This window comes from Oreochromis niloticus, linkage group LG14, assembly GCF_001858045.2.
Source record: "Oreochromis niloticus isolate F11D_XX linkage group LG14, O_niloticus_UMD_NMBU, whole genome shotgun sequence".
NCBI classification, from domain to species: Eukaryota; Metazoa; Chordata; class Actinopteri; order Cichliformes; family Cichlidae; genus Oreochromis; species Oreochromis niloticus.
The window spans coordinates 39,209,383-39,232,495 of record NC_031979.2 but is presented as its reverse complement, the minus strand read 5'-3'; the positions used below and the strand labels follow the sequence as shown (position 1 = coordinate 39,232,495).

At 46.0% G+C, this 23,113-nt stretch overlaps 3 protein-coding genes across 12 annotated transcripts; 2 read left to right on the top strand and 1 right to left on the bottom strand.

Annotated features, from left to right (window-relative positions):
• Positions 1 to 462: 462 nt before the first annotated feature.
• lipt2 (lipoyl(octanoyl) transferase 2) lies at positions 463 to 6,912 on the bottom strand. 9 transcript variants are annotated; one of them, XM_019367619.2, is made up of 6 exons: positions 6,027 to 6,146; positions 5,568 to 5,609; positions 5,102 to 5,437; positions 4,896 to 5,022; positions 3,993 to 4,220; positions 463 to 520 (listed from the first exon to the last, which is right to left on the bottom strand). In XM_019367619.2, exons 1-5 carry the CDS (start codon positions 6,129 to 6,131, stop codon positions 4,000 to 4,002), a joined length of 831 nt encoding a protein of 276 aa, XP_019223164.1. In that variant the 5' UTR covers positions 6,132 to 6,146; the 3' UTR covers positions 463 to 520; positions 3,993 to 3,999. The 9 variants fall into 9 exon arrangements, with proteins under 9 accessions (XP_019223164.1, XP_025754321.1, XP_019223163.1 ...); XM_025898536.1 differs by lacking the exons at positions 463 to 520; positions 6,027 to 6,146 and adding an exon at positions 6,788 to 6,912 and having other exon boundaries at positions 2,547 to 4,220; positions 5,102 to 5,416; XM_019367618.2 differs by lacking the exon at positions 463 to 520 and having other exon boundaries at positions 2,547 to 4,220.
• rnf169 (ring finger protein 169) lies at positions 6,788 to 10,521 on the top strand. Of its 2 annotated transcripts, none has more exons than XM_005462718.4 (6): positions 6,788 to 7,090; positions 8,138 to 8,208; positions 8,488 to 8,574; positions 8,645 to 8,739; positions 8,834 to 8,927; positions 10,112 to 10,521. In XM_005462718.4, the coding sequence occupies exons 1-6, from the start codon at positions 6,796 to 6,798 to the stop codon at positions 10,382 to 10,384; spliced, it is 915 nt and encodes a 304-aa protein (XP_005462775.2). In that variant the 5' UTR covers positions 6,788 to 6,795; the 3' UTR covers positions 10,385 to 10,521. The 2 variants fall into 2 exon arrangements, with proteins under 2 accessions (XP_005462775.2, XP_019223167.1); XM_019367622.2 differs by having other exon boundaries at positions 8,834 to 8,967; positions 10,112 to 10,290.
• Positions 10,522 to 18,083: 7,562 nt separating this feature from the next.
• spcs2 (signal peptidase complex subunit 2) lies at positions 18,084 to 21,095 on the top strand. Its single transcript, XM_003457814.5, has 5 exons — positions 18,084 to 18,240; positions 19,195 to 19,278; positions 20,217 to 20,377; positions 20,590 to 20,724; positions 20,826 to 21,095. The coding sequence occupies exons 1-5, from the start codon at positions 18,193 to 18,195 to the stop codon at positions 21,010 to 21,012; spliced, it is 615 nt and encodes a 204-aa protein (XP_003457862.1). The 5' UTR covers positions 18,084 to 18,192; the 3' UTR covers positions 21,013 to 21,095.
• Positions 21,096 to 23,113: the final 2,018 nt, after the last annotated feature.

The following is a 23,113-nucleotide window of genomic DNA, read 5'->3' as shown; positions in this document are numbered from 1 at the left end:
CCGAAATAAAGCACCGAAATGTGCGCTGCTTTTCGGTCTGGTTACTACCGTTTATGTCAGAACTATGGCACTGGACACCGGTACCCATCCCTAAAGAGAAGACTGGGGAAACCTGAACAGTACAAAACTACATTTGTTAAATGAAATGAAGTGAAATGAAAACTGCGTGTGAATACAAAGTGTTTTCCAAAGCGGAAGTTTGCTTTTTCTTATTTCCCATTATATATGTCATTTTCCTGAGGTGGATGTTCATATTAAACATGACAAAAGTTTCTGATAATTTCATTCAACTTTATTCATATAGCACCAAACAGTCACCTCAAAGTACTTTATAATGAGACCCTACAATAATACAGAGAAACAATCATATAACCCCCTATGAGCAAGCACTTTGGCGACAGTGGGAAGGAAAAACTCCCTTTTAACAGGAAGAAACCTCCAGCAGAACCAGGCTCAGGGAGGGGTGGGGCCATCTTAGCGAGCGGTTGGGGTGAGAGAAGGAAGACAGGATAAAGACATGCTGTGGAAGAGAGACGGAGATTAATAACAAGCATGATTCAATGCAGAGAGGTCTATTAACACATAGTGAGTGAAGAAGAAACACCCAGTGCATCATGGGAATCCCCCAGCAGTCTACACCTATTGCAGCATGACTAAGGGAGGATTCAGGGTCACCTGGTCCAGCCCTAACTATATGCTTTAGCAAAAAGGAAAGTTTGAAGCCTAATCTTAAAAGTAGAGATAGCTTCTGGAAGTTTGCACTGCGAGTAATTTTGAGGGTAGGTCTTTTCTAATCTTTTGATTAGTGTGCATTCCCAAAAGTAATGAAAAAAAGTGCCAGTTTCTTTTTGACATTTACTACAGAGGGGGGAAATATGAGGTGTGATCTTATGCAAAACATTAGGAGCTATGTATAGGCGGTGTAGGATTTCGTATTGGGTTTTTCGCAAGTGGTTGCAAGTAAAAGTGGATCTAGCTATGTTAATGGCTCCTTTCCACTCCTCTTCGGTATATCGAATATTAAGATCTCTCTCCCATTTATGAATAGCACTCAGTGTTACTTGTTGCTGCTAAAAACAAAAGGCAGAGATAAAATGAGTTCTGTCTTTTCGCTTAATAAGAAATGTCTCCATATCATCTTATAAAACAATTTCTGAAGACTGTGGAATTTTGGAATGAACAAGATTACGAACCTGGACAAAGCCAAAAAATGGTCTCTAGGAATATTAAAATTTCACTGCAATTGCTCAAAGTTCGTCAGTGTGTTGTTTTGAAACAAGTCGCCAATTACCCTTAATCCATTTTTATGCCATGTATCGAACATACTGCGAGACATTCCTGGAACAAAGTCTTTGTTTCTCAGTAAAGGAGTCAAGAATGAAGTGCAGTCTTCTCTACCCAACCTTTTACGCATTTCCCTCCAAACCCTTATTGTATTATAAATAATTGGGTTATTCTTAATTTCCATTTGTAATTGTTTTTTGTCACAGACAACAAAGCTCCAAAGGGAAGAAGGTGAAGTAGACCAAGAGTCTAGGTGGGAATGAGAATTTAGACACTCCCATAAAAAATGGCTATGACATGCCCAAATATAAAAACCCTAAGCCTCCCCTATCTGTAGGCATTTGTAAAGTTCTAATTCCTAATCTAGGTTTCTTGCCACGCCAGATAAATTTTGAAAAGACTTTTTCCATATCACAAGAAACTTTCTGGGTGATCCATAGAGGCAGCATTTGTAGGGGATATAATAAACGCAGGAGAATATTCATTTTAATTAAGCTCACACGCCCCATAAGAGAAAGTGCCAATTTTTGCCATCTATCTAAATCTTTTTAAATTTTTATTGTAACTGGTGATAAGTTCAGTACCATAAGTCTTTAAGAACTGGTGGAATGTTTAGCCCAAGGTATGTAAAGCCACTGGGGGACCATTGAAAGGGATTAGAAATATCTGGTTAATCTGGTCACCCAGCGGCAAAAACCTCTGATTTCCCAAAATTAATTCTGTAACCAGAGAATGAGCTGAACTCATATATAATCTTTGCAGTGGAAATGCTGATGATTGTACACCATTAGTTATGACACAAGCTTCTGGAAGTTTGCAAATAGTTTTAATCCATTCAATAAAACCCTCGCCTAAGCCAAATCTTTCTAATATATTAAATAAATATGTCCACTCGATTCTGTCAAATGCCTTTTCGGCATCTAAGGATATAACATAGGTTTTATAATTTGTCTGATTCGAGTACTGTATAATATTTAATAGTCGTCTAATATTTGTAGATGAGAAATGATTTTGGATAAAGCCTGTTAGATCAGGGTTTATAAGCAGTGGGAGAATGCCCTCAAGCCTCCTTACTAAGAGCTTGGAGAGTAATTTAGCATCGACAATGATGAGGCTGATCGGCCTGTATGATTCACACCTATCTGGTGATTTATTTTTGTTTAGAATTAACAAAATATTAGCCTGTCTAAGTGTTGGGGGCAAATATCCGTTCTTAAAAGAGTCTAAAAACATATCAGTCAATGGTCCTGCAAGAAGGTGACTTAGTTTTTTATAAAATCCTGGGCAGAAACCATCGGGCCCTGATGCTTTTCCTCCTTTAAGAGAGTTAATAGCAAGTCGCACTTCCTCCTCTGTCACAGGGTTATTTAAACTTTCCCTGTGATTTTCTGATAATGATACAACAGGCACCTTATCTAGAAATTCCCACAATTCCCCATCTGTATTACTACACTCTGATGAGTACAAGTTTATATAGAACTGCTTCATAATTCGGTTGATATCCGTTGTTTTATAGTGCTTAACGTGTTTATTATCAAACAGTGATGATATAACATTTGCATCTGTTCTGCCTTTTGCCAATTTTGCTAAGAGACGGCCAGGTTTGTTCCAAGATTCATATAGTCTATGCTTAGCAAAGAAAATTGCCTGAAGAGGGGCCTGAAAACTGAAGGCTCTGCCTCCCATTCTACTTTGAAATACTCTAGGAACAACAAGTAGGCCTGCAGTGTGAGAGCGAAGTGCTCTAATAGGGTGATATGGTACTACAAGGTCATTAAGATAAGATGGGGCCTGATTATTTAAGACCTTGCATGTGAGGAGCAGGATTTTGAATTCAATTCTGGATCTAATAATGTGCAGTGAAGCTCTGGCTGCTCTAAACGTTTGTCACAGATTTTGTACTCTCACAGACGTAGAGGTTAAACCTCTGTGAGGAGCAGCCAATCAGAAGAAACGTTTCTTAAAGGGGGATGAGATAAAACAGCTTGTTTCAGACAGAGAAGCTGAACCGACGTCCACTGTCAGATTAAGGATTATTCTGAACTGTAAATCATGCAAAGCTGACCTGTCCTGTTATAAATACTCACCTCGGCCATCAGTGAGACGCCGCGAGTAACAGCTGCCTGACATTTTACTGTATTCAGGTGTGAATATGCAAATGAGGTGTGAACTCATTAAATAAACACAGATGAATGTGAACAGACCTCCTTCATTCAGCATTATAAAAACAGCTGTTAGATCATGTGACCAAAAGAAGTCAAACCGAGCTTTGATCCAGACCAGAGCAGCACACCTGGACAGGTGTGGGCTGCATTAACAGGGCCAGTTCAAAGTGATGTCTGAGACCTTTGTTTCAGTGGAGAGGGGCTCTGTGATTCACTGGAAGGAAAATTTAATAAATGAAAACTTTTCATTCACTCAGTTTTTTATTGCAGTGTAAACTGAGGGCACTGCAGTGAGTTTTCAGGGTGTTACCCTTTCACCCTGTGAGCCTAATATTGAAAATATCAACACCAAGACCAGAATAGAGCTCTGAGAAGCTCCGCCTACATGCTCTCCGTCAGTTACAGGTCAGGCACTGATGATGATGATGCCCAAAACTCCTCAGCACATGCAGATCAATCATTATCAGAAAGTTTGTGCTCAGTTATCCCTCAGGTTAGTGAGTGCTGAGGTTCCTGCTGATGTCACAGGCGTCAGTGACTCACCGCTGTCCTACGCGGCCTCGGTCAGCTGACAGTTGAACTGCTGCGTGAAGGCGTGCAGTAGGTGAGGAACGACCTCCTCCACGCTGGCGTGTCTCCGCAGCTCGGCGCTCAGCGACGTCACGCCTTTCCCTTCGATCCCACACGGAACGATGTGGTCGAACCACGACAGGTCAGTGCAGCAGTTCAGCGCCAGACCGTGAGACGTGATGTAGCGGCCACAGTGTATTCCTGAAAACACGACAGCCGTCATTCAGGCGATTCTTACACAGGACGTGAGGAAGAGCGAGGAAGAGCAAGCAGCTGGGTTGGAGTCTTGCTGAACATGGCAGCGATTAAATGAAGCACGCACACACTGACATGAACGTCTTTATATAAATGAAACATGTTACCAACCTCACACCTGACCAACAGACATGAAGAGCATGGATCACCTCTTTACCTCCGTGGGCCAGACCACTGTTATACCACACCTGAGTACAGCCAGTAAAACTGTTCAGTCTATGCCAGCGGCCTTTAAGTCACATGACCTCAGACCTCACGCTCGCTGCCAGCCTTTAACAGGTGAACAGCGCCTGCAGAGATTGGTGGTCGGCCGTCTGCTGCGACGCCAACCGGTCAGCAGACGGCGCTTTATAAATAAAATTGAATTGAATTGAAAATTTTTAGACTGAGGTTTTTTCACGGTGGTGGTTTCATTCTTATCTCGATCTTTTTCCCGTCACACGTATGGTCCGCTCTCCTAATGACACAATAACTTAACCATAAATCACACTTGTGGTTAAGAGAAAGGACTACGACTCAGCTGCTCATGTCTGATTATTGGTAATTATTGGTTTTAAAAAGCAGTCACACAGTCAGTGAACACATGGTTGGTGATTCAGGCTCAGAGTGGCGCAGTCGTACCGATGGCGCAGATCTTATTGTCTCCGACCCAAACTCCCGTGTGAGGGGACGTCGTAGCTTGGATGGCGAACCTGCTGCACAGTGCGATGACGGTCTGCTCCAGCTGATCGACGTACCACCGCACGCTCTGAGAGAACACAGGAAACATTAAAACATGTTCGGCTCCAATAAAAACACACCAATCTCACTCCCACGTCAGCTCAGACCTTCTTGAAGCTGCACAGGTTCAGGACTGGGTAGCAGACCAGTTGTCCCGGCCCGTGGAAGGTGATGAGTCCTCCCCGGTTTGCCCGGTGCACATTGGCCCCCAGCAGGCGCAGTCGGTCCAGCAGGGGCTCGGGGTAGGGTTTGTGGCGGATCCCGGTGGTGTAGACTGGTGGGTGCTCACACAGCAGCAGAGCGTGAGCAGGGCTGGACCGGTGCCGGTTCACGTAGACCTGCTGCAGTCGCAGAGCCTCCTGGTAGGAGACCAGGCCCAGGCGGACCACCTCCACCAACGGCTGGCCGCCCCGCATCTGGGACTGACACCAGACCAATCCAGACTGTTAGTTGCACAAATGTTTAGTTTTGTAACTTGTTTAAAATGTATCCAGTCTTAAAAACTGCATGACTAGGGGCGTGGCCTCTTTGACTGACAGGTGGATGGTTACACAGGTGTCTGCTGTGACTTACACAGTGGATGGTTTCTGTCAGGAGCAAAGATCCTCTGGTTATCTGAAACCAGTAGCACATTATCTTAAGTGTCACAGCACATGTACATGCATGTTCATGTTCACAGGACCTGAACCGAGAATTCAGAGCCTGCCTTAGAATATCACAGTTTTTAGATTTCCTCAGTTCAGCAGAGATCCTGGGACATTTCTCTGAACATAATCCAAACGATACAAACCTGAGCTGCTCACAGACAAATCGGCTGCTTCAATTCACACATTATAAACTCACACAGCAGAAAATTAAAAAAAAATCGAGCAAGAGTTTCTGCTTGGGGGCACTGAGCGCTCTGACCTCAGTGACACGGTCAAAGCAAACCGCAGTACATCTCTGAATGGGAAGCAAATCCCTCCGCCGTGTCTCTACGTGGTCATTTCATCGGTTTATTAATTTATCAAAAGACTTTATCAAAACCATCACCTGTCTAACTTCTGCACGCTCCTCTACCACGACTCGCTCTTCTTCTACAGCTATGAGACTGATGACGTCTTCCGGTTTGTACAGCGCTGTGGTGCCGCGAGTCATTAACCGGAACCTAAAGTCTTTCATAATAAAACTGAATATTATCGTCTTATTTTTTAATCTCGCAGTTTTGTCAGATTAATAAATATAATTTCTTGAGTTGAAGAATTAGAGTCATATTAAGGCAATAAAATCTAAATTGCCAAAGATATGCTCTCTTTCATTAGAAAATAAATTCACAACAGGTAAATTACAATATGTTGGCCGTCTTGTTTTTAATTTTATTACTTCTCATCCCTCCGTCTTTATTTTGTAAATGTTTACTTTCTAAGTAGCAATGTTTTTTGTCTTGCAATTTATGTTTATTGAAAATAATGCCGTTTAACCACACACTAACAATCACAAACTCAGCCCCAATAAAAAGAGACATATTTAGCAGCTTTGATTTTCAAAGCACATTTTGCTACATATTTTAAATGTTTTTTTTACAGACTACCATCAAGTTATTTCCATTTTCTAAATTTGAAAATTCACAATAAAATGCAACGAGTTTGTTTTATTTTGAAGTCGAGACCTGACGTCAGAGGAGGCTCGCGCCGCTGTGATCCAGCGGCTCCGGTTGGCGGGCTGCACGCGCGTCCATTCTGCTGCGCTCGCGCTGTTTCGGCGGCGGCAGGGCGGGGTTTGTTTTGAGAGCGGACCGGAGAGAGAAGACTCACCAGGGAAGATGGCGACCGCAGGGTCTGCCGAACGGCCTGGGAGACCGGCCAGCGCCACGGCCGCCGGCACGTCTCGGGCCGGGCTCGCAGCTCGGTGCCGCTCCGGGTCCAGCCCACCCGAGTACGAATCCAAGAAGTGCACGGCGTGCGCGGAGCCCGGTGGCAGCCCTACCGGCGGACACCTTGCCTGTCTGCTCTGCCTGGCCCGCAGACACTCCGGCAGCGAGGAGCGGCTCCGCGGGAGGAGCGACCACGAGAGTAGCAGCAGTAGGCCGGGCAGGAGGGATTGCGACAGCCGGAGAGGTCGGTGAGCTTCTCGGGGAAACTCCCATGCATATTTCGCTGTATCAGCACCACTGCAGGGTGTTTGTTTAACGGCAGAAAACAGCGGGAATTTAAATTAAATCAACTTTTATAAAGTTTAACGTGAGCAGCGGGTGGTTTTAAGAATGTTAAAGGTTCGTTTTATGTGAAAAACATCTATGAAGTGAGAGAGCTGCAGGCGTAAAAATCCCCGCTTTCCTTATGGAGTTTTGTATGGAGCTGCAGGATCAATCACAGGTCAACGTGTGGACACAAATCAATGAGAAAACCATGGAAACAGCCCTCGGAGGACACGTGACTGCTCACAGTGACCTCACCTAATCACAGGTATAGGCAGCAGGGTCACATGTCATGTTGCACTGCTCAGGTCTGCAAATGGTGAATGTGTCCAGACATGTACTGCTGGAGGAGGAGTTTTGTTACTGCAGTACTAGTAGTACTGGAGGTATTACTGCATGGACTCGGTTAGCAGTGATTGGCTGGACCTGGCCTAGGGGGGTTATTACTAGTACTTAGAGCAGGACACAGCAGGAGAACCATAAATACTGTAAGTACTCTTTGACTTGACCACTGTGAACAGCAGTTCTTACATAAGAAAGCTTGGGTGAGACTCACTGGCTTCATGTTTGTTGGATGAAGTCAGAAGGTGCTGATGGTGATCACCACCTCTTGTGGTTAATGTTTTATTCATTGACCCAATACTGACACCTTTAGCATTTTTCCTTTTAGCCTCTATCTGAGCAGCTTTGTGTGATTCACAGTTCACAATAATCCCTGTTTGTCTGATGCTGGGCTTCTGTCATGTCTCTCTGACATCACAGATAGCCAAGAGTAGAGCAAACTGTGCCCCAGCTGTGAGCTCACAGGTTTACTGCACGTTCACTGAGCTTGTTATTACAAAGTTTGAAGACAGGAAGTGAACAGAAGAATTTTAGTAGTCAAAGTCACCTGTTTAAATTGTATTAAGCCTTTGCATTATTAGGGGCGTGGCCTCTTTGACTGTTTTCTCTTTGGCTGTTTCTTTAGAGTTCTTCGTCTCTCCAGCGCTCATCCCGAAGTCTGCCGACGCTCCTTCAGGCCCGAGCGGGAAACACAAGGTGAGTCAGAGAGCTGCAGGTAAACCTGTGATCACCTGTGAGTGGTTAAGCTTGTCACAGTCGACCGAGCCTGCTTAGTGTTTTATTGCTGAGGAAGAAAAGTACAGCTCTGCAGGCTGCCGATATCAAACTGGGAGAGCTTTGGCTTTAATTTGAGCTCATTATAATTTTTCTCTGTGAGTCTCGATATACCCTTGCAGACGCTGCGTCGTCTCGTGGAGACAGGAGAATCTTTGTGTTTTAGCCCTCAAAATAAACTTTAACCCCTCCGTGTTTCAGCTGCTGCTGTGTGACGACAGAGAGGAGGTGAAGAGGAAGAGCTCTCTGAACTGTAAAGACGAGTCAGTCCGTCGTGATGAAGATCCGGTGAGTGATGACAGGCTGAATGTTTTCATCCTGCAGCAGCTGTCGTTAAATTGCTGTTGTCCCTCCTCAGGGCGTCCTGTCTGACTCCGAGAATGAGGAGCCGATCAGCAGGAGGATCCGAAACATCTCAGCCTTCATCAGGAAAACCAAAAACTCATCCGCTGGGTGAGCACAACCACCCTGTCTTAATCTTTTACAGACAGTGAACGTACCACAGACTACAGGGGTGTGACCTCTGACCTCTGTGTTTATTCTTTAGGAGTTGTCAGAGGAGCAGGAGCTGCACTGACCCTGTGGAGGACGGAGGAGGAAAGATGAAGGTTGTCACCCAGCCGGCAGCCGTGATGGACCGTGTATGTGAGACAGTTGTGTCACGTGATCAAGACTCCATCTGTGGGAACTTTAGAAGAAATAGTGTTTTATCAGGCTGTGTTAGAGAGTGTAATCAGATTACTGCATGCTTCAGGAGCTGTCCAGGTTCAGCCTGTGGGGAGAAGGATCGTTAAGCCCCTCTTCCATTAGTACCTACTCGGGTCGGCACGATTAGCCACAGCAGTTTTCAGGGTTTACCTTTAGGTCATAGTACCTGGTCGGGGTTCCAAGTGATCCGAGCAGGTAATAAAATCTGACTTTATCAGACTGCATGCCACCAATTGGCTGGTCAGTAGCGTCACTCGATGAGTTGTGAGAGCTTCTCGTTCAAGAAAAGCAAAACCGCCATTTTTTGAGATGCTACATCAAAGGAAATGGCTACAAAAACAACGCCGTGTTCCCCGAGTGTGATGAAAAGCCACAGAGCGAGCTGTAGGTATATATTCACTTCGACGTCCACCTTTGTTGTAGTGTTCGTCAAGCGCGCACAGGGTTGTAATGGAAAACCAGTCCATCTGAGTAGGTACTAATGCAAAAAGGCCTATAGCAGGGGTGGGCAACTCCAGGCCTCGAGGGCCGGTGTCCTGCAGGTTTTAGATGTGTCCTTGATTCAACACAGCTGACTCAAATGGCTAATTGACCTCCTCATCATTTCTTGAAGTTCTCCAGAGGTCTGGTAACGAACTAATCATGTGATTCAGGTGTGTTGACCCAGGGTGGTATCTAAAACCTGCAGGACACTGGCCCTCGAGGCCTGGAGTTGCCCACCCCTGGTCTATAGAGTGCTTTGGGATCCGCATCCTGAACTTTCATTGTGTGCTTTCACCATCAGGCAGACATTGGAGTGACAAACCACTGCCTCCTCGTCTGCCTGACACGTCTGCATGTGTGGATACCACCCCACTACAGCTCAAATACCTGGTGAAACATCACAACTCTAAAAGGAGTCTCCTTCTACTCAAACATACTCACAGGTCCAGCTGTGAGTATGTTTGAGCATCCATCAGAAGGAAGTGTCGAGTTTTACAGACAAAATCCATACAAGTGTATAAAACAGGACGGGCCTGGTGACGGCGTTTATTCTTATATCTCACCTGTGTTAAACACCTGTGTGGTCGCTGGCTTTTAAAGGTCTTCTGACTTGTGTTCTTGTGTCCTCCGCCAGGTTGGCATCAGCCACAGCTATGCGGCAGGAATCCTCCTCTCCTCTGAGAATAGCCGCTCTATCTCCGCCCCCATCACTGCTCCTGATCGGAGGCTCACCTGGCGAGCTGTGCTGACATCATCTTCCTCGGCTCTCCTGTGCATGCCCCCCCCCGCCCGGAGCGCTCCATCAGCCCCGAGAGCAACGACAGCATCTCCGAGGAGCTCAACCACTTCAAGCCCATCGTCTGCTCGCCATGCACGCCACCCAAGCGCCTCCCGGACGGCCGCCTGATGGAGCCCACCATCGTGAAGTCCACGCCCAGGAACCTGACCCGCGGCCTGCAGAAGGCCACCAGCTACGAGGCCAGCCCTGCTGTCCTGCAGAAGTGGAGGCAGATCGAGCTGGACCGCCAGAGCCTCAAGGTGAACTCCAAGGCCACGCTGACGAGCCCCGTCTCCGAGGTAAACCACAACAAGCTCGGCGGGGGTGGCGGGGGTGCAAAGATGCGCCAGTCCCCGGCAGGAGACGCAGTGACATCAGCAAACAAGAGGAGGCTGCTGTTCGACTCTCCGGCCGGCGACACGGACAACTTCCAGAAGCAGTCGGTGAAGATCCGCGTCCCCGCGATCCGCTACAGCAGCGAGGCAGCCTTCAGAGGAGGCTTTGAGCCGCCGGCCGGCACTCCTGAGTCCTGCAGCACGGGGGCGCTGTTCAGTCGGAAACAGTCGTTCTCACCCTACACCAAGAACTCCGGGTTGCAGTCCTGTAAGTTAGTGCCAAAGGACTCTCCGAGTCCCAGGAAGGAGTCCGACAGTAGCATCCACAACCAGACTACCTCACGGAGGGGCAAGAAGAGGAAGCAGAAGACCAAACACCTGGACTCGAGCCGCGATTTGGATCTGAAGAGGAGCCGACCCGTCAGCCAGGAGGCGCTGGACGAACGGTACATCTGCCAGATTCAGCAGGAGCGGCAGGATCGAGCGCTCGCCCTGAAGCTGCAGAGGCAGTTTGACCGCGAGAACCAGAACCGTAGAAGGAGCCCCGACAAGTATTTCCTGCGGTCCTGGATGTCTAGTCAGAGCCGCAGGAGGCGTGGCCTGAGGAGGTCCAGACGAATCAACAAGAAGCACTAGACAGATGGGAAGGAGCTCATATATGCAAAGACACGAAAGGCGAAGGCGAAGGTTTAACGAACGTACGAATGTTTTCACTCGTCTGACAAACGGGTTTGTAACCTGGAGACGTTTCTTCCAAACACCAGCAGATCACCAAAAACTGAACTCAGCCTTCAGCTGCAGAACGGCCCGACAGTCATCACCACAGGAAACGTCCTGGAAGTTTTTGAACTCAGAGGCTTAATCAGAGCTTCTTTACAGATCGCATGACCGAGTCGTTTCTCTGCGGCTGGAACAAAGAAACCTTTCACGGATTCAACCATAATCACGTGGCCCGGAGCAAAGAGTGTTTACGTTGAGCTTCCTGTTATAGATCCAGGGTGGATGTCAGGCCCTGAAGGTCACGATGTCTGAGCTGAACATTGCCTCGCATCCTGACGCCACTGAAGGCGACAGCAGTGTTTTATCCGTATTTGTGCGCTGCGTTCCAAACACAGCGGCCTGCGCATCATCTGAAAATGAACTGTTGTAAAGGTTCAGATGAAGGCAGGCTGCACGCTGCCGGGCCGAACACGACTCTGTCGGTTAGGTCCGGTGCGCTCCATGCGATGATGATGATGATGATGATGTCTGTTAATATAGTTCATTTAAATCTCACCCGCCTCACAGTGATCTCCGAGAGGCCGAGAAAAATCTAAAAGGAACTTTATGGAAAGAAATGAGATAAAGGACTTTTCCTTTGCTGTTAGTGCGAGTGTTGGCCTGAGCTGCTGTTGGACAGAAATCTGTCTTTGTATTTGTGACAGTTTATGAAGCCCAGTTTGACCAAAATGGTTAAAAGTGAATTTTTATTGGCTCTAAAACTCTGGGCTGTAGAGGGGAACTCCTGACTGTCAGAACTTTCCAAAAGTCCAAAATCATGATTCGTATGTATTTTGGTATCTCAGAGTGTGACACGCGTCTCTTCATTCATATCTGAAATGATTCAAACATCGCTTCCTACCTGACGGTCCCTCTGGGTGTGCAGGTAACCCTCCACCCCTGAGAGTGTGACATGGACCTGGTATTACCCTCAGACGTGGACAGAAACCTGCAGAAACCTGGAGCACTGACGGTCGCTGTGATGCAGGTTTCTGTCGGCCAGAGGGGGTCAGCAGCACATCTTTGCCCCGGGCAGGTGGAAGTTGCCCCTGGGTTATCCTCATGAGAACTTTCCACGGGTTAATCAAAGTCCAGCCGACCTGCATGTGTTGGGACTGCAGGAGAAACCAGAACCCGCTCTAAATATAAGGAGGTGTTGAGTCAGACTTCTCCCAGCAGCTGAGAATCATGGGACATAAACTTTCTCTAGTATAGCTGCTGGTGTCATCCTGGTCTTCCAGTCTTCCAGTTGGACCCGCCGAGGCTCGTGGGGACTGCAGTCTTTAGAACCCGATTGGTCAGGAAGGATTTCTACCTGAATTCGGATCAGGAGACTCACCTGGTCACTCTCAAGGAGCGAGGAGCCGTGTGATTGGACGAGCTTTATTGGCCTGTGATGTCAGATGCTGGTGTGCTCAGACCAAATGTGAAGTTACTGTGGTCACAGAGCTCTGACTGTGGTACTTTTAATAATTATTCATTAATAAAAATCACGCTGGAGACAGAGTTAGAACTTTACCTGTGGTCCACAGGAAGCAGGTGAGGCAGGTGGCTGTAGAGCCGACAGCCAATCAGCAGTGAGGTTAGAGCCCTATCTCTATGCAGAGACGAGAGTTCTTCTGTTTCAGACAAACTTCCACTATTGGGTCAAGCTGAACCAATCAGTGAGTGAGTTCAAGCTTTCGGGGACAAAATTCACCCTGACCCTTCACCCCTCACAGTCAGCTGTTTTCTGTCTGCAATGTAAACATATTTTATGCAGAAACCACCTTCATGCTGTGAATACTGTCAGAGTTACAGGAAGTGCGTGAGGTAGGTTCCAAATCTGGATGTTTTTAATGGTTTTGATTGCTCTGTCAGTGCAGCAGAAGTCCACACGAAGCGTTCAGGCTGAAACAGTGTTTAAGCTGTCAGAAACTGCAGCTCGCTGCCACGCCCCCTGCAGGAGCCTCAGCCCGAGCCTGAAGCTGAGACTGAAGTTGGGTGTGCACGTGCTTGGTCTGAGCTCACCTTCACACTCTGCTTCAGAGTTACAAAGGAGCCGCACGGCTTCTGTTTGCAGGTTGTCGGTGATGAATCGGTGATGCTGTAGCTCCTGCAGGCCGTCCAGATGTCTGGTTCCTCAACCAACACGTTTTTTTCTCCGTGCTCAGCTATGTTAGTGGTTCGCCTGAGTGCAGCGCCACGCTGTGTTCACACTGCGCTCAGATCAGAGGTAGTCTGAACGATGCTGAGCGCCGACGGGTCGCTGTTAGAAAAGCCGTACTCACACTGAACCTCAGTAATGTCATGATTCACTCCGGGGGTCGTATGTATGATAAACACTAAAGAAGATGTGAGGGCGGGGACAAACTGAGGACGCGTCCACAAACATGGAAGGTGTTGGTGTAGTTACTCTGTCTGCCAGAAGGGGGAGACCTGTTCTACCTGAACACCTGTAAAGACACAATGAGGTTGGGTGGAGTTAGAACCAGACTGCAGCTCACAGGCTGGATGTAAAATAAAGGTGTAGCTCCTTAAACCTGCATTCTCTCTGATGTCCAGCAACTCAAAAGTCTGAGACACTCATGCTCACCTGCTCACTCACCTGCTCTCTGAGCTCACTAACACTTTCCTGATTGGCTGATCATCATTTTGGAGATGATGGTCCCGTCAGAGTCACAGGAAGCAGGTTAGGGGTTAGGGCGGGGCTACCTGTGGTCTCTCTCTCCCTGTCATATCTGCCAGCAGCACAAACCCAGGTCCAGTTCAGGGACTGGAGTTACCTGAGGCCACGCCCCTAATAATTGTATTATTACTTTAGCTTACAATATAAAGTGACTTGAGACGGCTGTTGTTGTGATTTGGTGCTAAATAAATAAAAGTGAATCGAATCCAAACCAGGTGAGCTTTAAAAGCAGGTGTCATGAAGGGAAATGATCCACAGAGACCAAACAGTGTGTATCAGGCTGCAGTCGTGTTCATTTTAACACGGGAGTCTGCTGCCTCTGCTGGACAGTGGAGGGACTGCAGGCGTTGGAGCTTTAGGTGATTGGTTTAGATAATAATAACATTCCTGCTGTTTCGTCTTTTTTTTTCTTTTTTCTTTCTTTTTTTTTTTTTTTTTACATTCCTCCGTCCTCGCTGATTCCTGGCCTTCATCATCATCATCAGCTGTTAAAATTTAATTTGAAGTCTCGATAGAGCTGAAGGGCTTTTATGTTTTTTTAAACTCCATCAAAGATGTGCACGTTTCTGTTTTGTATTCTTTGGTGGGTGGATGGGGTCAGGGGTCACGCTGAGTGCCAAATGAGCAGATGATGTTGATCCTTTGTAACTGACTAGTTTTGTATGAGCGGCTGCTGAAAGAAAAAGTAAAAGAGTTGAAACGCTGGCTCGTGTCCTGTCTTCTCTTCACTCAGTGATCTGAAGCCCAGGGCTCACCTGAGACGCTCACCTGGGCGTCCTGCAGCTCGCCGTTGATTGGCAAGAAGCAGAAAGTGCAGCAGGACGTCCTCCATCGACTGCAAACAATAACTCCAGCAAAAACATCAGCAGGTTGAAGGTGATGCTACAAACTCTGCTACTCCACGTTTCATTCCCCAAATCACAATGAAGGATGCCGTAAAGCAGCTGCTGTGAAGTCTGATATTCACAGAGAGGTGTTTACTGAAATAGAAACCAGCGAAGCCTGTAACAATAGAACATCATTCAAAACAGTGTTTCATTCTGGCTGAGCTCCACAGCGCCCCCTGTGGGACAGGAAGTATCAGTGTGAGATGTGGTTTGCAAAAGTTCTTTTTTTCAAAATAAAGCCCTCCAGTTACTTATTGGACGTTACCAACATGTGTTAATGAACATTTTCAAAAATAAAAGCCCCAAGTTAATTTTAAAAAATCCAACACGGTGCTCAGAAATATCTCAGATCTTAACAATGACAATCCTGACAGCACCGTTCAATTCAACCAGCAAACGTGCTTATGCATATGTAAAAGTTTTCCAGCCGACAATCGTCAGTCCGACAATAGATGATATGCAGGTGCAAACTTTTTGATGGACAGAGCAATGTAATCATGCACGGACTGATTTGCGCCTTTAGATGTATACGTTTTGTTTGGAGGGAATGTTTTACCTCCTTGTTTGTTTTAGTATTAATATAGCTACTTTATTATTAATTTATTTATTAGAGATGCGCCAAATCACACAAAAGACTTAATTTTACATCTGAGATTGTTTTTAATGTTTGCTGGAAGAGACATTTTGATTTTTAACTTACTCTGTGCTGAATTTTGTTGAGTGTGTAAGACAGATAAACATGGTTATAGTAGAAAATAGAAGCCAGTTTCTCTTTATTTCCCTTCCATTGTGGTTTTTTATTTAAATAAAATGCTTTTGTTTTTTTCTGAACATCGGCTGCTGCTGTTCTTTCTTTCTGTTATGAGTTTGAGTAAATGAATTGCTGCATTTGGGAGCAGCTGGAAGACGGTGCCGTTAAAACAGTGCTAATGTTTCTCTTAGCTTCACCTTCAGCACAAGAACACTGAATATGGGGGCTCCCCTACGACAGGAGTGAAGTTAACCATCTGGCCGAGTGGTGCAGCAACAACAACCTGTCCCTGACTGTGGAGAAGACTAAGAAGATTATCATAGACTTCAGGAGAACTCACACCCTGCACACCCCACTAACCATCAACGGTGCTGCTGTGGAGAGGGTAAGCAGCACCAAGTTCCTGGGTGTGCACATCTCAGAAGATCTCTCCTGGTGAGAAAACACAGCATCACTGGTCAGCAAAGCCCAACAGCGACTCTACTTCCTCCACAAACTGAGGAGAGCGAGAGCCTCAACCCCCATTATGAGCACCTTCTACAGAGGCACCGTGGAGAGCATCCTCAGCAGCTGCATCACTGTGTGGTGTGGCTGCTGGGTCCTGCTGAAAAAGTTACAACAGGTAGTGAGAGCAGTGGAGACGATCGTGGAAACTTCTCTTTCCTCCCTCCAGGACATCTGCTGCACCCGCCTAATCTGGAAAGCTCTCTGCATCACAGGTGACTCCACCCATCCGTCCAACAGCTTCTTCAGTTTGCTGCCATCAGGAAGGAGACTGAAGAGCCTCCGGGCCAGAACTGGCAGACTGAGAGACGGCTTCATCCATCAGGATGGCTGTCAGGATTTCATTTCTTTATTTATTTCACACATGGTTCAACAGTGTTTCTTTTCCTACATACAAAACCTCCTTCCCATTAATATAACTCTGCACCCATGGGTGAAAAGGAGCAGGAAGAAGAATAAATTCTTGTTAGCACCTGCCCCTTATCTGCAATCCAAATACTCTTACAAGAGGGCGCCAATACCCCCCAAAAAACCCTCTAACATGTATCTTTATGTAACAATGCAAAACTAAACAACAAATCAATATAATCAGCAATATACAGCATTAAATGGCAATGAAAAATTTTTCTTCCACATTTATCCCAAATTACTTTCATGTTCTTCATATTGATTTATCCTTTTAAATATGTAACACATTTTAAAACGGTGCATGTTTGTACAACTCTTGAGATTATCTTCGAGAGAATTCCATATTCTTATACCTTTGACTGTCGGACACATTTGCCTTTGTGTGGTCTTAGCAAACTGATGCTTAAAGTCAAACTTCCTCCTACTGTCCCCACTTCCTGAACACAATACAAACAAACTTTGATGCTGAACTCTCACATACACCAACTCCAGACCTGCATCCACCTCTGACCCCCCACACACCGCACACAAACTCTTGGATTGTGTTGGACTCTGTTGTGTGTACTTTTATCTGTTTTAGTGTAACACTGAGGGCTGTGGGAGCACTGCAATGTACACTTCCTGAGTATGATCTGCACATGTGGTTTTTGACAAAAAAAAATACTTTGAGATTTTCAAAATAGAGGCCTTGAGTAAGTTATAAGAGATAAGATAAGATAAGACTTTATTGATCCCACGGCAGGGAAATTCTTGTGTTACCTCAGCTCAGGTACAGATATCAGACGGAAATACAAAAAGATACAAATAAAATACAAACAAATTTAAAATAAGTAAGATAATACACTATATACACAACATGCATGCTTTAAGCATGCTTTAAGGTGTCAGATTTTCTAAATAAAGGCCTTGTCACTGCCTTTTATGGTCCAAACACCAAAAAAGTCCAAGAAAAGGCCGTGGGTGGCAACGGGAGGTTTGTTTTGGAACGCACTTCTGACTCCATTGTTTAAAAATTATATGGCGTTTATTTCGTGGAAAATTATAAACAAAACTCAACCAAATAACTTCTTACAACTTAAAATTAAACGAAAGTTAACTTAATTTGCTTTAATAACTTCAAAAGTGGTCAAAAAATCATTTTTAAACCCTCCCGTCCTCCCATCTGACATTTGGCAAACAAAAAAAAAAAAACAACCTCTTTATCACACCCCTCCAGGGTGCTCTTAATCCCTTGATTAATGGGCGGGTCCATAAGCTAATAAACCAATCACTTTCCAAAAACTTTCCCCAAAATAAAATTAATTACGAATTTACATAACAAAACTAGGTCAGCATATTCTTACAACTTTAAAGAAAAAACAAAAATGAATACAAATTGCGATTTATAAACCTTCAAAAAATGGCCACAACAGGCCTCCTGGTTGTTCGCTAAAAACTCAACCTCGTACCTTTTTTTCCATTTCATTTTTGAGTCGTTTGTATTTTCCACATGAGCGCGCACGCCGCAGCTGCCTCGGCCACGCTTGCAGACGTGGTGACGACATGCGCGTCGAGCGCTCTGATTTCGGTGGACAGCCAATCAGCTGCATCCAGGTCACAGAGCCGTGTTTGTAGCGGAAGAGAAGATGGCGGCTGCAGCTGCGGGGAACAGAAAGAGCGGGCTGCTGGAGAAAGTGAGTATAAGCGTGAACTGATTCTCCTGAGCGGGAAGAACCGCTGCGGGGAGGGTCTGTGTCCCGGAGCTCGGAGGTTTGTGTCCCCGCTGCAGCTGCTGTGCGGCTCGGTGTGTGTCTGTGTGAGCCACCGCTAGCAGGCTAAGCTAATGCTAACGAGCTAAAGTGGATAAAGTCAGAATGAAAACAAAATAAAAACAAAGTTGAGGATGAAGCTCAGAGCCGAGTTTAACCTTGGCGTGGGAAATAAACCGTTATTAGAGGTCAAAGTTCAGCGGTTTGTTCTATTTCCTGCTTCCAGCTGTTAAACAGCTGCACCAAACCGGAAACAGACAGTTAAACTAAACCTACCCGTCTGTTAAACAGGTGATGTGGGAGTGCACGAGCACAGTAACAGGTCAGGAGGTGTGCTTCAGAATGAAGCTTTAAGTTCCACACATGAAACAGGTAAAACATCTGCACCGGGGTGGGTAGTAATTCCTGGAGCGCGTTTCTGGCTCACTTCCTGCTGCATTAAAGTAAACGTGGCTTTTAAACTGCTGGTATCAGAAACAGTGGGGGGCATAAAGCAGGAAGTCACCAACTGACCTGCGATCAAGCGCCCTTCACTGTAAGAGCATCTATCTAGTTTCAGGTCTGATGGTCTGTGTGTTTGATGGTGCCCTGGTCTTTGTTTTCTTTCAGTTTTTGGACAGCGACGAGCCTCCATAACCTCTCTAGGTGTTCTCGTGCCCTCCAAATTTTTAACAGGCAACTAGTCTTTAAGCCCATTTTTTAGAAACTCATTATAAGGCTCAGATTTCTTTAACTTCCATCATATGATGACAGGAAGACGATGTCTCCGCCCTCAACATGAACGCTCCCTGAGAAGAGTTGCAGTCGCCGCCTCCGTGTTTATGTTAACCTGATCTTCAGATGGAAACTGTCGATTAAACTGCTGTGTTTGTGTTTCAGTGGAGGATCGATGAGAAGCCAGTGAAGATCGATAAATGGGACGGAGCGGCGGTGAAGAACTCTCTCGATGACGCTGCGAAGAAGGTTTAATGGATTATTTTTATCCACATTTTAACAGCAAATATAAAGAAAGAAGCTTTTTTTAAGATCCCAGCTTCCATTCAAACATAAACCGCATGTGTTACTTGTTCTTATTGAAACGTTCCAGCAGTTTACGTCCACGTTTCAGAGACATGAATGAATCTGGTTTAGAGCAAGATGTTTTAAGTAAAATTCAATTCAATTCAATTCAATTTTATAGCGCCAAATCACAACAAAAGTCGCCTCAAGGCGCTTTATATTGTACAGTAGATCGCACAATAACAGATACAGAGAAAAACCCAACAATCATATGACCCCCTATGAGCAAGCACTTTGGCGACAGTGGGAAGGAAAAACTCCCTTTTAACAGGAAGAAACCTCCGGCAGAACCAGGCTCAGGGAGGGGCGGGGCCATCTGCTGCGACCGGTTGGGGTGAGAGAAGGAAAACAGGATAAAGACATGCTGTGGAAGAGAGACAGAGATTAATAACAGATATGATTCGATGCAGAGAGGTCTATTAACACATAGTGAGTGAGAAAGGTGACTGGAAAGGAAAAATTCATTGCATCATGGGAATCCCCGGCAGCCTGCGTCTATTGCAGCATAACTAAGGGAGGATTCAGGGTCACCTGGTCCAGCCCTAAATATATGCTTTAGCAAAAAGGAAAGTTTGAAGCCTAATCTTGAAAGTAGAGATAGTGTCTGTCTCCTGAATCCAAACTGGAAGCTGGTTCCACAGAAGTTCCACTGAAAACTGAAGTAAAACAGAAAACGTCTGCAGGTTCACTCAGATGCGTGCATGTGAGGGCTTCACTGTCAGCTGGGATTTTTCACTCATCGTGATGAGTCATGAACGCATGTGAAGGAAAGCTGCTGTTCATCTTCTTTGGCTAAACTTCATATCAATGTGACCTATCTGTTACCTCTGCTCCCTCTGCAGGTGCTGCTGGAGAAGTACGGTTACTTGGAGAACTTCCAGCTGGTCGACGGGCGCCTGCTGATCTGCACCGTGTCCTGTCTGTTCGCCATGCTGGCTCTGGTCTGGGACTACCTGCACCCCTTCCCCGAGTCCAGACCCGTCCTCGCCTGCTGCGTCATCTCATATCCTTCAGCCGACTCACCTGGAAACATCTCACCTGTGTTTTTAAAAAATAAGATGGGGAACTCAAAGTGCATCATATGTTAAACATGTGGGGGAAAAAATGTTTAAAATAAGATTAAGAATTCAGAAATGAAAGATGAAGGAGAATCAGTAAAAATGATGATGATGATGATGGTGGGCGTGTTGGCCTTCCCTAACTCCTCTTCCTCACGTACTTCATCATGATGGGCATCCTCACGCTGTACACCTCCTACAAAGAGAAGAACATCTTCCTGGTGGCCATGCAGAAGGATCCAGCTGGGATGGATCCAGACCACATCTGGCAGCTCTCCTCCTCCCTCAAACGGTCAGTGAGTATGGGAATCAAACCAGCAACCCCCAGCAGTCTGCACGTTTCCGTATCTGCGATGGACTCTGAGTGGATCAGTTTGCGTGTGTGTTTTCCAGGTTTGACGACCAGTACACGCTCCGAGTGTCCTTCACCGACGGGAAGTCCAAGAAGTCGAGGGAGGCGGACTTCACCAAGTCGGTGTCGGTGTTCTTCGACGAACACGGGACGCTGGTGATGGACCAGTTTGAGAAGAGCGTTTCTAAACTGCACGACACGCTCGCCGCCGATAAGAAGACCAAATAAAAGACGGGAAGCAAACGTGGTGTGAGTCTGCCTCCTCTGTTCCTCCTCAGAGTTCACTGGTTTCAGCGTCAGCTCCATCAGGAGCTGCCAGAGGAAACTTATTCATGCTTTCATATTAAAAATCTGAAATCTGCAGTCTGTCTGTTTTTACCGCCACACTTTGACCAACCCCAGAGGTCAGCACGCTCGGCCGCAAACGGGCGGCTGCTCCTTTAGTAGTCAGACTCGGCAGCAGGCTGAGTCACAGGTCCGTGTTGCCCAGTGATGCTCCGAGAGTGGGAATGATCGGAAACCAGTGAACTTCAGGAGGGACAGAGACCAGAGTCAGAGGCTCAGCTCCACTCTGAAGGGTTTATTTTACTGTCACAGCTGACTGTCACTCAGAGGTCAAAGGTCAGGTGTTCTGTCAGCAGGTTAGAAACATTTCAGCAATTTAAAAACATCCAGAGACTCAATGCATCTTCACCGGGTCTCAGAGTATTAAAGGTTTAAAGACCGCTGTGTGACATGGCCGTGGTGGTCGGAGCCTCACGTAAGGGTCACGGAGGTGGGGAATAAGCAGCTGATGATGGCCAATGGTTTAAAAATAAAATGTGATATTTTCAGTGTTTAAAAAAAAAAAAGTTTGTCATTTTTCCTCTGTGATGTGAGAACCAGTTTGAACTGCAGCAGCAGGTGTCTGAACAGGTGAGCTAACCGGCGAGTTGCCTCACAGGCTGAGGTGTTGGTGCTGTACAAAAGGAAGTGGACATTGATCAGACCTTTAAGTTTTTAATTCTCTGTGTAAAATAATAATAATAATGATAATAAACCTGGATCTTGTTACAGAAACATCTGGATGTTTGTCTCACTTTGAGTTCAGCTCTCAGCCCCCACGAGGTCAACTGCACAGGTGAACCTGGTCAGCAACCTCTGGGTGTGGCTTTGGTTTGAGTGGAGGTGTTTGTTGTGCAGTACCGCTGTCCGACCAGCAGGTGGAGAACTCAGGCTGAGGTTCGCATCCACAGGCAGCCGGCGTGAAACTCCAACACTGTTCACACGGTTTCTGTTACAGAGTCAGTGATGGGACGTGTGTGGAGGTTCTGAGCACTTCCTGTCTGCGTCCTCTGAGCAGCGTCAGGCGTTGATGAGGTTCAGTTTTCCAGCAGCGATGTCTGAACTGACAGCAAAATGATGCTGATTCAATTTAAAGAAGGTCCTGAGTTCGATTCACCCACCTGGCCGGGCCTGGTGAATCTAAATTGCCCACAGGTGTGAATGGTTGTCTGTCTCTCTGTGTTAGCGACCTGTCCAGGGTGTGCCCCGCCTCCTGCTCTGTGGTAGCTGGGGTAGGCTCCACCCCCACCATGACACTGACAAGGATAAGAGGATGGATGCAGTTACATTTAAACCTGACTCACCTGAACCAGTGTGAACAAATCTAAACCTGCGATCTGGTGAGATTTGGTCAGTCTGCAGCACAGAGATTTAAACTAAAGTTGCTCTTTGAACAATAAAACATTTCAGAGCTCACTCACAACGTGAAACAATGAAATCAAAGCTCTAAAAGATTTCCTGATAAAAACATCTCAAACTCCAAACCTCGTGTTTGGCTTTAGTCTGCAGAAACCAAATTGAACAATAAAGTTATGTCAAATAAAATAGTACACAGCATTCCTGCTGACGATGTAGGTGGGCTCTGAGACTCCACCCAAAAACCAAGATGGTGGCAGCTAAAAGGCTCAGGGTCAAAGAGGCTGAAGTTGCTCAAACACAAAACTGATCTGAAACACTTCAGAGTTTTTGACCACAATGAGGTCAAACTGGTTCAAATTTAAACTGTTGGAGTCAGCCTGGCACGCTAACACGGCTGCCGGGTTAGCATTAGTCTAAATAACACAGAGAAACAACAACAATCAGCCAACCCACAGCAAGCACTTTGGCGACAGGAAGAAGCCTCCAGCAGACTCAGAGCGAGCTCTGCTGTGAGTATTTGGGATCATCAGTCTAAAGACCTTCATCATAAATGAAGTTGTGGAAAATTATTATTATTTATTTTTTTTGGTGACAAGCACAAATAATAAAAAAAATTCTGGCAGATTATTGTACCTGTTTTTAAATT

Excerpts from the sequence above, each read along its gene's own strand:
- lipt2 (XM_019367619.2), bottom strand. The coding sequence starts at position 6,131 with ATGACTCGCGGCACCACAGCGCTGTACAAACCGGAAGACGTCATCAGT. Across the intron at positions 5,438-5,567 it reads TGACAGAAACCATCCACTGT|TCTGGATTGGTCTGGTGTCA; the intron begins GTAAGTCACAGC and ends TGCAACTAACAG. Across the intron at positions 4,221-4,895 it reads CAATAAGATCTGCGCCATCG|GAATACACTGTGGCCGCTAC; the intron begins GTACGACTGCGC and ends TCGTGTTTTCAG.
- rnf169 (XM_005462718.4), top strand. The coding sequence starts at position 6,796 with ATGGCGACCGCAGGGTCTGCCGAACGGCCTGGGAGACCGGCCAGCGCC. Across the intron at positions 7,091-8,137 it reads GGATTGCGACAGCCGGAGAG|AGTTCTTCGTCTCTCCAGCG; the intron begins GTCGGTGAGCTT and ends CTGTTTCTTTAG. Across the intron at positions 8,740-8,833 it reads ACCAAAAACTCATCCGCTGG|GAGTTGTCAGAGGAGCAGGA; the intron begins GTGAGCACAACC and ends TTTATTCTTTAG.
- spcs2 (XM_003457814.5), top strand. The coding sequence starts at position 18,193 with ATGGCGGCTGCAGCTGCGGGGAACAGAAAGAGCGGGCTGCTGGAGAAA. Across the intron at positions 18,241-19,194 it reads AGAGCGGGCTGCTGGAGAAA|TGGAGGATCGATGAGAAGCC; the intron begins GTGAGTATAAGC and ends TTTGTGTTTCAG. Across the intron at positions 20,378-20,589 it reads CTCGCCTGCTGCGTCATCTC|GTACTTCATCATGATGGGCA; the intron begins ATATCCTTCAGC and ends CCTCTTCCTCAC.